The 13,589-nt window shown below is 41.7% G+C and overlaps 1 protein-coding gene across 1 annotated transcript in view; it reads left to right on the top strand.

Annotated features, from left to right (window-relative positions):
• The window catches only part of LOC311138289 (acid-sensing ion channel 2), a gene marked incomplete at both ends in the record, with an annotated part of 398,974 nt that extends 392,819 nt beyond the window's left edge, over positions 1–6,155 (top strand). The window contains 5 exons of the mRNA XM_084172970.1: positions 2,358–2,511; positions 3,110–3,201; positions 3,734–3,813; positions 4,784–4,852; positions 6,054–6,155. Of these exons, the coding sequence (XP_084029096.1) occupies positions 2,358–2,511; positions 3,110–3,201; positions 3,734–3,813; positions 4,784–4,852; positions 6,054–6,155 (497 nt within the window). The remainder of the gene's footprint in view (positions 1–2,357; positions 2,512–3,109; positions 3,202–3,733; positions 3,814–4,783; positions 4,853–6,053) is intronic.
• Positions 6,156–13,589: the final 7,434 nt, after the last annotated feature.

Consider the following 13,589-nt stretch of genomic DNA (forward strand, 5'->3'; position numbering starts at 1 on the left):
TTATTGAAAAGTGTTTGTGTGTCTAACTTCCCTGCTGATGGCATTGAGGGGAGGCGTTCTCTCACTCGCACACACTGGAGCTCTGTTACCTACTGGGCGACACACACAAACACTGGCAATTATTAGGCTTTGGCTCTGGCTCCTACACTGTAATTAGGCAATGTGGCTCTAATAAGGATGACGTCAACCCAAGGCATGCTACACTGGGACTGTGGAGATCTAATGTCGATGCAGGGAGTCAAGAAGCAGGTGCAGTTAGTGAGTTTAATATGAACGAACATAGAACGAAACAAAACAAGCAAAACGTCTGACAAGGAAACATAACCAATACTGCCTGATAACTAATAACAAAAGAGTGGTATATAAAGGCTAAGTAATCTAAGGTCTCCTCTTGGTCCAGCCTGGCTAGCTCCCTCTCGCTCCCTCTCGCTCCCTCTCGCTCCCTCTAGCTCCCTCTCGCTCCCTCTAGCTCCCTCTCGCTCCCTCTAGCTCCCTCTCGCTCCCTCTCGCTCCCTCTAGCTCCCTCTCGCTCCCTCTCGCTCCCTCTCGCTCCCTCTAGCTCCCTCTCGCTCCCTCTACCTCCCTCTCGCTATTCCTAAATTGGTTTAATTTGAAATGGCTGTGCGTACTCCATCCAAACACAAAGACCCAATAATTCTATGCAAATCAGTTCCTAGTTGGACTGTGAGACAATTTTATATACCCACCGTTTTCACTTAGTAAAGTTTGAAGTTGTTGTTCTTTTTTTAAACTAATGTGTCAGTCAGGAAGTTTGGGAGACATAAACAGTGTGGAACTGGCTGCTGTTTTAATGGAAGACACCTGCATCTGTTCTCACTGAAATCTTCTCTGAGCCTAATTGTACGCACAGAGGAAAACACAGACATTTGGTGTCCTTGTATAGCATTGCCAACAGAAATATGTGATCATACATTACCAGCGTAATCGTTTTAGAAATGCGGTTTCATTGCAGGATGAATGACAGAAGATCCTCTCATCTCACATAATGGTTTTAAACCAAACATACAATAAAAAGGATTAGCTTGTCTCTGGGTTGAACAACTGCAAGCTTAAATATAACATTCTGTTCACAGCCAAAGACAGCGGAATGGAGAGTGTTAAGGCATTAAAACACTGTTCCTTAATAAGCTTGGAAATATGAAATACAGCAGATGATTTGGTTAGAATAATTGTATTTGACAGAGATAAGATGGTGGAAATAGAGAGAGAGAAATAGAGAGAGAAAGACAGAACGATAGAGGGAGAGAGAGTGAAGGAAATAGAGAGAGGTAGGGAAGAAGAGGAAAGAGAGTAAGAGTGTGATGTAGGGAGAGAGAGAAATGGAGAGAGGGAGAGAGAGCGTGTATATCAGGGTTATGAATGCGCACTGCTACCCGGATCCAATAACCCCTTATTTGAATGAGAATGAAAAGCGACTGAGGTGCCATATTGAATTTCCTGTTGCAATTACGTGACCACTTGGCCCTGAAGGCTATTAGTAATCCAAGGGAGACTCCAGCCTGCCCAGGGCAAGCTGGGGAGACTGCCATACTATTGTCACAGTGAGAGATTAGGGTTGGGAGATCAGATTTTATATTTCTATGTATTAAGGGAACCTAGCAGCAGACTAGCATGTGTTGAGAATGTGATTGAGACTGGTTATTGTCAGAGGAAATTGATTTGGATAGATCCAGACAGATTAGACTAGCATTTTTATACTTCCAGGAATGGATAGAAATGTCTGGAGAATTCATAAAACTTTCCTGTGTATTTAATGAAGGCATTTACAGTGTCCACAGTTGTTGAAGGTAATAGTTGAAACAGTAGCAAATAGACTAACCATCCTTCAGTACGTACAAATAGATCATCCTGGAGGCAGAAGGATCTACATGTATTTTCTCCCGTTATTATGTCTTTAGTACACTGTCCCAGGTAAACATGTATTCTGTTAAATAGACTCTGACATTTCTGCTAAGTGCATCAAGACGTACGACCATTCTAAAGTATATACTGTACAGAATGCTTCTGAGATGGGTGGTTCACTGGGTTAAGTTTGTTCAATGTTGTGTGTTCTCTTCACTGTGACGTTGATGTTGACTAGAATAGTCAGTAGGGCTTTTCAGGACTGAGCGTCATGCGGTACAGAGCTCAAGACGGAGTTGTGGGGATTATGTGCTTGTGTGCGTGTGTGTGTGTGTGTGTGTGAGTGAGCGAGAGAGAGAGTGTGTGTGTGTGTGTACCCTCAGTTGCCCTCAGAATAAGGTAAACTCTCCCTCTCACTCCACCCTCACCCATTACCCCTCTTCCATCTATCCCTTCATCCTCTCCTTCATGTCTTCCTGTTTTCTCTACTGTAGCCAAGTTGTCGATGCTGGAGAATAGTAACTGCATCTGTAGGACACCATGCAACATGACACGCTACAACAAGGAGCTGTCCATGGTCAAGATCCCCAGTAAGACCTCAGCACGCTACCTGGAAAAGAAGTTCAACCGCTCTGAGAAATACATCACGTAAGTACCTGCCTATAGGAGGCTCCAGACGAACAGATGAATGCAGTAGAAGGACAAATCTAATATACATCATCCTACAGTATCACATATATAGTATGTAGTAATAGCAAGGAGTGTGTGGGTGGAAAGTGAAGAATTACAGTGAGGTGTCTTTGACGCTCAGACTAATGGGAAAGGGAACTGGAAGCCTGGTATTGTGATCATGTAATGGGATTTTGATGATAATAATAATAGGCATTCTCAAGTGGATGCAGTCATCAATTGAGATGCTACTATACTAATGATATTCTATGGGACGTATGGTTCAGTGTACAAGAATAAGTACCCTTACTTATGGCAATTGATAATAAGACTATTGATATAGTAGGTATTGATTATGTATATGGCCTGTATGTCTATTTCCCCATTGACAGAAAGATAAACAAACTTTGAAAAGACTGATGGTTAATTTAACTTTCATTAAAAAAATAAGAAAAGACTGATGGATTATGACTGATGGCCTGAAGAATGACTGAGGACAATATCAAGAGAAATGTGTTGTCGTCTCTTTAACATGATTGAAGTGTTATCTGATCTTATCGATGTCTCTCTCGTTCAGGGATAACATCCTGGTCCTGGACGTGTTCTTTGAGGCCTTGAACTATGAGACCATCGAGCAGAAGAAAGCCTACGAGGTGGCAGGCTTACTGGGTATAATAAACTATCTAGCTATTTGCTTCCTTCCTTCCTATCAGTAACTTTCTCCTTTCTTTCATATCTCCATATCTATCTCTTTTCTCCCTCTCTCCACCTCCCTTCCTTTCGTCTCTCTCTCTGTGTCTGTCTGTCTGTCTGTCTGTCTGTCTGTCTGTCTGTCTGTCTGTCTGTCTGTCTGTCTGTCTGTCTGTCTGTGTCTCTCTCTCTCTCTCTCTCTCTCTCTCTCTCTCTCTCTCTCTCTCTCTCTCTCTCTCTCTCTCTCTCTCTCTCTCTCTCTCTCGTCTTCCAGGTGATATAGGTGGTCAAATGGGTCTTTTCATCAGGGCCAGCATCCTTTCCCAATTTGTCAAATATGAGGTTTTCATTTCTGTAACAATTTGATTGATTTCCTGTGTGTTTGAATAATAGGTTGTTAACAGCTGACACAGTGGACTCTTTTTAGGGTTCAGCTCTTGGGTTTCCAGTGCTTTCTCTCTCTCGCTCACTCACTCACTCACTCTCTCACTGTGTGTTGTTGGTCTTCCAGGTGATATAGGTGGTCAGATGGGTCTTTTCATCGGGGCCAGCATCCTCACCATCCTGGAGCTATTTGACTACGCCTATGAGGTCAGACATAGAGCACACACACACCACATAGAAACTTCCAAAGACACACACACCTAGAACCTTACTGAGACACACACATTCTCACAAACACATTATCAAACACTCTTACAGACAGTTATGTTTGGCGAAAGTAATAATAACAAAATGAATAACAATGAATATCAGAGACAGCACTGTCTAATAGGTTACACACACATTTCTCCACAGACTCAAGGCCAATCATACACACACATATTCACATTCACATTTAAATTGTTGAGACAAAAGCCTTGCCATATATCAGACTGGCTGGGCTCAGTGATTGAGGTGCGTGATCAGTCCTTTTCATTAAGTCAGCCGTTGGTCTCTCTCTCCTACTGCTTTGGTCTGCTTGGAGCTCTGCCAAGTACAAACCAGTCATTCTGTGCCCTCAGAGCTTTAGAAATACACATGAAAAGTACTTATTTTCTAACCTTTCTCATGTTTTAATGGGGAGCCTGGGTGGGGGTTTTGTCGCAGAAAGAGAGAGCTGCTGCTCTGGTTGTGGTTTTAATGACCGCCACTAAAATAACAGCCAAGGTGACGTTTGGCCTTGAGTCAGGATATTATTACATATCCTGATGCCTAGTCACTTTACCCTACCTTCATGTACATATCTACCTCAAATACCTGGTACCCCTGCACAGTGATCTGGTTCTGGTACTCCCTGTACGTAGCTCCATTCTTGTGTATTTTATTCCTCTTGTGTTACTAGTTTTATTTATTTTTTTATTTTTTTAACTCTGCATCGTTGGGAAGGGCTCATAAGCAAGCATTTCACTGTAAAGTCTACACCCACTGTACTATTTATGGTGCCAATTATAACAGTTAAAATACACCTTAAACTTAATTGGTCATAAGTTACCACAGCATGTAAAAACCACACTTCATTAACCATTTTGTGTATGTCTTTTTGACCCTGATAATGTGTGTTACATATGTGTGTTGTCAGGTGGTGAAGGACAAGTTGCTGGACCTACTGAGCCGAGACGACGAGGAGGAGAGCCACGGAGAGGACGTGGTGAGGTCATCAGTTTAATCACATGACAAACTGTCACACTGTTTGGAAAATGTTTTATATTGTATTTGTGGCTTAGCATCCAGCCAAACCTCAAGATGATTTCTGTTATTCTGTGCCAGATGTAATGAATACTCGGACAGAGTGGTAAGATCCAATCGCAGAATAGCGATGCTTTATTAGAGTACAGACAAGGGAATAGCTTAATCATGGTCGGGCGGGCTGTGGTCAAAACCGGGCCAGGCATAGACAGGCAGAGGTACCAAGGGAGCGGGCTTAGTCGTAGTCGAGGGCACAGGCACAGGATCAGAGAACGGTAAACACTGGGGTAGACAAGCAGAGGATTAAGCAATTCGGGGAGTCAAACAACAAGGCACAGGTCGGATACACGGGTAATCAAAAAACAACAAACTCTCTCTCTCTCTCTCTCTCTCTCGGAACAAAACGCTTAGCAAGTCACAATGGAACAATACCTCGCACCGACTGAGCTTCTGAGCACACCTTAAATCCTACACTAATTACTGACAGGTGTGCTCAGAACTCAGGTGAACCAGATCGAGTCTGATGACTCCCCCTCTCAGTAGATCGGGGAAGTGTCAGACTCTGTCTAGAACCAGCCAACCCCCGATCCCTTACACCAGACAGCTATCCCAATGTAAGGAGATGAGATCTCTCCTACTGAATCGTGCCAAAAAGTCACTCAGTGTATTTTTAATTGACCTTTATTTTACCAGGTAAGTTGAATGAGAACACATTCTCATATACATCAACGACCTGGGGAATAGTTACAGGGGAGATGAATGAGCCAATTGGATGGCCATGATGGTATGAGGGCCAGATTGGGTATTTAGCCAGGACACCAGGGCTAACACCCCTACTCTTACGATAAGTGCTATAGGATCTTTAATGACCACAGAGAGTCATGACACCCGTTTAACGTCGCATCCGAAAGACGGCACTCTACTCAGGGCAATGTCCCCAATCACTGCCCTGGGGCATTGGGATCTTTTTTTAGACCAGAGGAAAGAGTGCCTCCTACTGGCCCTCCATCACCATCTCCAGCAGCGTCTGCTCTCCCGTCCAGGGACCGACCAGGACCAACCCTGCTTAGCTTCAGTGGCAAGCCAGCAGTGGGATGCAGGGTAGACCTCTGTGCATGTGTATAAGTGTACTACATGCATATGTGTGTGTCACCCTACCTCAGAGTTCCTGTGACCCGGTGGGGAACCACTCAGACGCCATCAGCCACACGGTGAGCGTCCCCCTGCAGACCACCCTGGGCACGCTGGAGGAGATCGCCTGCTGAGCCCCCAGCCCAGCTCCACACACACACCAGGCCAGGCCACTGTGAGCCACCACCACACGGGGAGCCAGTGAGCAGCAGCCTCTTCCACAGGCTAGCAGGACAGAATTAGAGTGACTTTGGTGTGGAGGATGTGTGGCTGGGTGCCTGGTCAGAGGAGAAGGTGGCTGGGCTAGACTGGGCCTCCCCTCCACACAATCACTGCAGCACTAATGGGGATTAAGGAGCTGTCACCTGGACTTACTGGTGCCCTCTGTTACTGGAACTGTTACTGTTACCGTCCTGCTGGAGGAGGACAGCCGCCTCCCCTCCCTCCTCCCCATGTGCTCATCTACCTGACAACTCATAGGTCTTCTCCAGTTCACAAACAGACAGACTATACTGTAAACCTAACGGGAAGGGACTCATCTTTGTACAGGACATGTGTATTCACTAGTCATCCATCAGTCAGTACTGCCAGACATTATACCATAACAGTTACTGTGAACTGTCCAAGTTGCATGCACCGCTTCCTCTCGGAGACGGTTTCTCTCTTTGGTGATGCTGATTGGCTGACACTGGACTGCAGTGTTGCTTTACTGTACATTTACCCTGTCTCTCTCATTCTCTCTCTCTCTTTCTCTCTCTCTCTGTGTGTGGCCTATGAGACAAGGCCAGCTATAGAAAAATAATGTATAGATTGAACATGGTTCTCTATAACATATTTCATTTGACACATCCGTCTAAGGCAGTTCCATTTTGTTGATGCACTGTTTTCTTAGGTGGTAAGTTGTATATCTTTGGGAAGGGGTGTTGGGACTGTATTTGCATTCATATTGGAAAAACATAAGCATTCTAAAGAATCAATTCCAAAATGACTGTTTTGCATTCAGTTATTTATTTTGTTGTTTAATGAAACCATTCTATTGATTCCACTCCTATCATTTACCACAAGGTTAGTACGCCGAGGGAAGGCAAGGTACTGAGCTGCTTCTTAACAACATATTAAACAGGTGCCATATTCCTACGTGTAAACTCTTGTAAATTATTAAACACTTGCCTCTTGGCGGCAGCGCCTCAGTGGGGTAAAAGCACTCGTTGATGACTGAGGCTGAGCCAAAACCAGAGAGGTGGAGTGTGACATTGTTTGCCTGGCAGAATACAAGCAGAGTACAAATGTCGCTCATAAATTAACATGCTGAGGAGGTTTGGTTTCATTTCAGCTGCATGATGTGGGTGTGTTGTCTGGAGAGACCTGACGGACTCCCACCTCATCAGAATTTAGATAATGGACCTGGCCATTACCTGGAGATAGCCCAGCTAGAGACTATTTAAACTGAATTTCCATGATAATCATGGTTTTAATAATGGAAATAATGATTAGGATGAAAATAAATGCACTGATGTAGATTCAGACGAGGGGAAATTATATTCAGATTAATTTGAGGATACAGGGTGTGTTGTATTGTGGTGTTAATATTGGTGTTGTGGTAGAAAAAACCAAAGCGGGTACAAGTGTCCTGTCCTTTCTACAGTGGACATGTTATTGAAGATGGACTTACATGAACCGACTTATGACTGGTTGACATTTTAATTTCAAGCAAATAAAGATCTGGTAACAGAGCAGGATAACACTAACACAACTGATTCAACTAATCAAGACCAACATGTAAGAACTGTCGTCTGCAGAAACGGTACCCTGCACACTCTGCAGTTTGCCGGGACTATTGTCCATCTCTGACTGAAAGACACAAGCTTTGTCAAATTGTAGGTGATTTTAAGCCAAATATTTTGTAAATAGATGATCCACTGATGATGCTCATAGCCCCCAACTAAACACATTTAATAACCAGTTAAAATCAAAATCACCAAACCATGGTTGGTGTGAGAACCCAGGAGGTGTTGTTCTGTTCTCAAAAGTGACAAAGGACTAACCAAAGCCCTGACATGAAACGCTGACTGGTCCATCTCAAAAAGGATTTGGTTTGTACTTTATGTTTCTTTAATGCCCCTCCAATCTAGTGCCATCACACTAAAAAGGCCCATATTGCATCACTATTATATGACGAGTACATCCATCCAGAGTAGCATATCAATTAGCCATGATTATTCAGACAGGTGGCAGGTAGCCTAGCAGTTAGAGTGTTGGGCCACTAACCGAAAGGTTGCTGATTTGAATACCTGAGCGGACAAGGTGAAAACTCTGTCGATGTGCCCTTGAGTCAGGCAGCTAAACCTAATTTGCTCCAGGGGTGCCGTACTACTATGGCTGACACTGTAAAACAACACATTTCACTGCACCTATCCGGTGTATGAGACAAAACATATTTTTTTCTATTTCTACTATGTCATCATTAAAATGTACAGTACAGGTGGGAATGAACTCCAAGTGCTTTGTGAAACTGTTTGAACTATGATTTCCTGTCTGTTGTTGACCTGCTGTGTGTATTCTAATCTCTCATGAATGGCTTAGCATGTCTCCTTTAGCAGTGACCTCAGCCATCTCCAGGGGCGAACTGGCCATCTGGCATTTCGGGCAAATGCCAGATGGGCTGGTTCATTTTTAGCGTAGTGGGCCTGTCTAACTAAAGAAAATTTGCGCAAAATCATTATCTGACCTTGAGGAAAAATATGGACCGGTGTGGGGACCTCAAGGAAAAAAATGGGCCGGAATATTACAAATGCGAGAGCAAATTTCTGGTCCCAGTCCGCCCCTGCATCTCACCTACTGTATTGATCTGTCCATGGAGATAGGTACACTACTATAGGACACATACTGGGTCTCAGTGAAAATGCCACTGGTTGTTTCTTCTCTTTTGGTTTCTATTGCAGGACTGCTTTTTCATTTTGTGATGTAGCATACAGTACGTGTTTTTAATGTGAAACTATTTAAAAAAGTTTTTTGCTGCGGTGTCCTGTCGGGTGTGCCTTCTTGTGTAGACGTATCACTAATTTCTTCATAGGTTTGAAAGAGGATCCATCGTGCAGACCACAAGCATAATACTCTGTCGTACAGTACTTGTGGTTTGTGGAGAGTTGTGGGAGCTTGGGAAAATGCGTCAGTTGGCAGAGCGCCTTAGACTCTGACAACTTCTGCAGGAGGCCTACAGTATGTTGTGGTCTTAGAAATGTAAAGGGGAGATCCTATTTCACTCTGACATCTCTCCTACACAGACTTAATGTGCACTGAATTGTCCTCCCTCTCAGCTCCCAGTGATAACAACAGTCAGAACACCAGAGGAGTCCTCCAAGCAGAGCGGTACTAGTAGACAGACTCACACAGCTGAGGGAGAGAATTCACTTTAAAGCCATTTTGTGCTGCTGGTCAGGTTCTATTTTGCATCAGCACACTCCAGGAACTCCTGCCAGCTATTTGCTCTGTATGTATCAAGAGCTGTGTCTGCGTCTTCCCTCTGGGTGCACTGTTGTTCTGTTAATACAAGTGTCTTATAATATTAGTGTTCAACCCCAGGATCTACAAATCATATTATTTATGGATGACAACATCCTACAAAACAGAAATGTTATGCAGTTAATTTAACTCCCGCTGCTGATACAGTGAATTTTGTGTGCACTTGATTTACTTGTAGAGTATTGCCAGAAAAAGCAATCTGCCAGCAGACGGTGACCTGAGAATATTTGCACATTGATTAGGTTGATGGATGTGTAATTAAGGAACTTTGTTACCTGTATAGATTCTTCTCACTTAGGTTAGTGGGTAGGCAGGTTTAAAATGTGTTAGCAAATGATATTGGCGAGAATGCACCAAGATACATGGGCAAAGATTAGATTAATGCGTTCTCCTGTCATCCGCCAAACCTAGATTAGTCCATCGGACTGCCAGATGGTTAAGCGTGATTCATCACTCCAGAGAACCCGTTTCCACTGCTTCAGTCCAATGGTGGCGAGCTTTATACTTTTTTATTTTTTTTTACCACTCCAGCCGACGCTTGGCATTGCGTATGGTGATCGTAGGCTTGTGTGCAGCTGCTCGGCCATGGAAGCCCATTTCATGAAGCTCCCGACGAACAGTTCTTGTGCTGACGTTGTGCAGAGGCAGTTTGGAACTTGGTAGTAAGTGTTGCAATTGGTTAAGAAAATTGTGGTAAATAAAAAAGTATATCAGTTTCATTTAAGGACCAAAGGATTGACAGCCGTCCCATATAGATTGCAAAATAGTTGGGAAGAGATTTTTGACGTACCGATTCCATGGCATAGTGTTTATGAACTGATACGCAAAACGACGCCGGATTAAAACCTTAGAATTTTTCAATTTAAATTATTATATACAATTCTTGCTACCAATAGAATGTTATTTATATGAAGGATACAATCTTCCCAGCTCTGCAGATTTTGCTGCGAAGAGACAGAATCATTAGATCATTTGTTTTGGTACTGTCCATTTGTAGCTTGTTTTTGGACACAGGTCCAGGAATGGCTAAAGGACTGCAATATTTACCTGGAGCTAACCCTGCAGATAGCACTACTGGGTGATCTGAAAAGTCAGAGTCAAATCCAATATGGATGGTGTTAAGAGATAGATGGGTGGTGTTGAATGGAGTTGAAAGATGGGACTAATAACAACAACTAATAACAACAAGATAACTAATGTAAAGCATACTGTGTCCATAATAAGTATATAGGTTATTGTCGTAGAAATATTTGACTCAAAAAGTAGTCAACTTAAACTATTTCTCAAGAGACTGGAACTTGTGAATTTAGACTTATTATTTGCATAACAAAGCCGAGCTTGCTCCATGGAGCAACAACTGCTTGTCCTGAACCGGAGTGCTCCTTTTTATACAGACACATTGATACAACTGATGGTTACTCCTCCCTATGTGAATCAATAGCATCTTTCAGTATCACATGTTGGCTGCTCACGAGGGCTACTTGCGCTTCTCTAAGTGGGGCCACTGTATCTTATTAGTGGCATGACTCAAAAAATTATGTACATACGTACGTTAAAGAACAATCACACTCTGTATTGACTATATTCACTATCTAGGCATGCATCTGGAGTACAAAGTATCATTCATGTTCATTCTGTTTCACCATTATCATTTCATAACACATTATAAAACATATCCATTCATACTTAAACATGATTTATACATGTCATCCATAACCCATTCTCAACCACATACATTTAAACATTTATCATTTATCATCCTCCCCGACCCCTGAGATTATGTGCATGTGGCCATGTGTCAGGTCATAAGCACAAAGAAATGATAACACTAGTTCCATTGTTACTCCAATCTCCACACATGTCATTGACATACCCAGCCCAGCTGCAGGGAGCTTATGAAAAACACATAAATGTCTCTGCTCTGTATTAACCCTTCAACTGGTTCTCAATCCATAAACATTTTAAGGCATATAGGTGTTTAATTCTACAGCATATGTACTTGAAAATCATCCATATAATTCCCCCCTTTGGGACATTCCAATAATGTCCCAATAATACAAAGATCCTTTTTTTAATGAATGTAAGCCTGTGCATTTACTTATTCTTAGCCTTGCCATCTGTGGTTACATTTTATAAGAATATATATTCAGACCAATGTATCTTCCTCATTGTTTGACCCATCCTGATGAGGACAAGGAGCCCAGTCAGGTATTGGTTAAAAGTCTTGAAGGTTTCCCTCTAAGCTAACCTCCAATTGTTGCTGTTGAGCTTTGTAACCACTGCTCCCCTTTTTGTTTTGTTGTATTTTCAATATACGTGGTAGTATCCTAACACATCAAAATATATAAGAAATAAATGCAACTTTGTTTTAACCATAATATTTAGGACATGTTAAGAATAGTGTCAACATCTTTAGCTTACATAATCTTTTTACCCATATCACAATTATTATAACAATCAAAATAATCAATATCTAATCCATTCATTGCAATGTCAACATCATTAGTTAACATATTAATAACTTATTCAAATCAATCAGTCACCTTATAATTCATAGTCATTATCAGATAAATTACCCAAAACAAATTTAGAATGACAATTCTTAGTTATTCACTTTGGTTCCATCATTCAAAGTTAAATCTCTCACCTTGGCACATATTGACACTGGCCGAATGTATATTTATATTATAATAATTCTAGCATTAACTTCCTCATAACGAGAATTACAACAGATCAGTACCCTAATGCATTGTCCAAATTACTATAAATTTAGTAGTGTATAATACCTCCTTAATCAACATACTACCTTAACTAACACTCCCTTACTCTACCTGCACTCAATCTTCTGGCGTCTTCATTATGTTCTTCAGATAGCTTCATAGTTCATCTTGGATTACCCATAGCAATGTCCCAATTCCAATGTCACACCTGAACAGCCACACCTCCACCATCATCCTGTTTTGTCCATGTGCAAACCAGTATATTGCTTTGATTTGATGCTGGATTCAGGTCTCCTGGCAGAAGTGGTTCAGACAGGAACGTCTTCAACGCCTTTGTTGTTCCTCTTCAGCCGAGTAGAGGATTTTTGGTTTTTATTGAGGTTTACACCGTTCTGGGCCAAATGATCTCTGCAATGCATTATGACACCATCCGTAGTAACCTCAGGAAAGGACAGATCATAACAGTTCAGTTGAGTTAATTTCCAATCCAAAATATCCCTATTAACATTGTCTACATGACAAATCATTATGTTTCACATTCTCCCTTGAATTATCCCAAATTATATAACCCAATTGTTTTATTGTAACATTCCTATATTTTTGCTCATACTCTATTTGACATTACTCTGGTGTTTCCCTTTCCTTGTTCCTATTCTAACAATTGCTTACACTTCTCTCATCATCCTGGTTGATCATAAAATTGTTTATATCTAGGATTTCCTAAATATTACAAACATTCTGCTGGCCAATATGGTCTTTCCGAGTTCCTTATATGACAAAAGTTGTAGTTGAATCATAACACAGTCCTAGTAACTGCGAAGATTTTGAACTACTGTTAATTCTTTAAACGGAGATGTGGTGCATATTAGACTATTTTCTTTATTTAATTGTAATATAATATATTGTACTCATCTATATCAATCATTGTTTAACGGCTCCTTCAATTCCCTTTCTTCTGTATTTGGTATAGCTCTAACATATACAGGGTTTAATGCACTTTCCCAAGGAATAACTACTCCAATAACACTTCCCCCTGGAAATCTAACACCAAATACTACATCAAATTGTTTATCTAAGTCTTGGACTGTTCTCCTTATGTCTATGATTCACCTGTCTCTTTCTTTCATTATCTTAAGGTCACACTACCCCATGTGACTTCCCCATACTCTTTGTGCTGGTTTCTCACACACCAATAATATTTTAACCCTTGTATTCTAATAGTGATCCCTTCTGTGTCTTTTCCTTCTGCTCTTTATTATTATCAGTACTCCATTCCCCTTATTCTCAGGTAACTAGTCAAGTGTAGAGAAATCAATGATAAGGATA

This window comes from Coregonus lavaretus, assembly GCF_964263955.1.
Source record: "Coregonus lavaretus genome assembly, chromosome: 2".
Lineage (NCBI taxonomy): Eukaryota > Metazoa > Chordata > Actinopteri > Salmoniformes > Salmonidae > Coregonus > Coregonus lavaretus.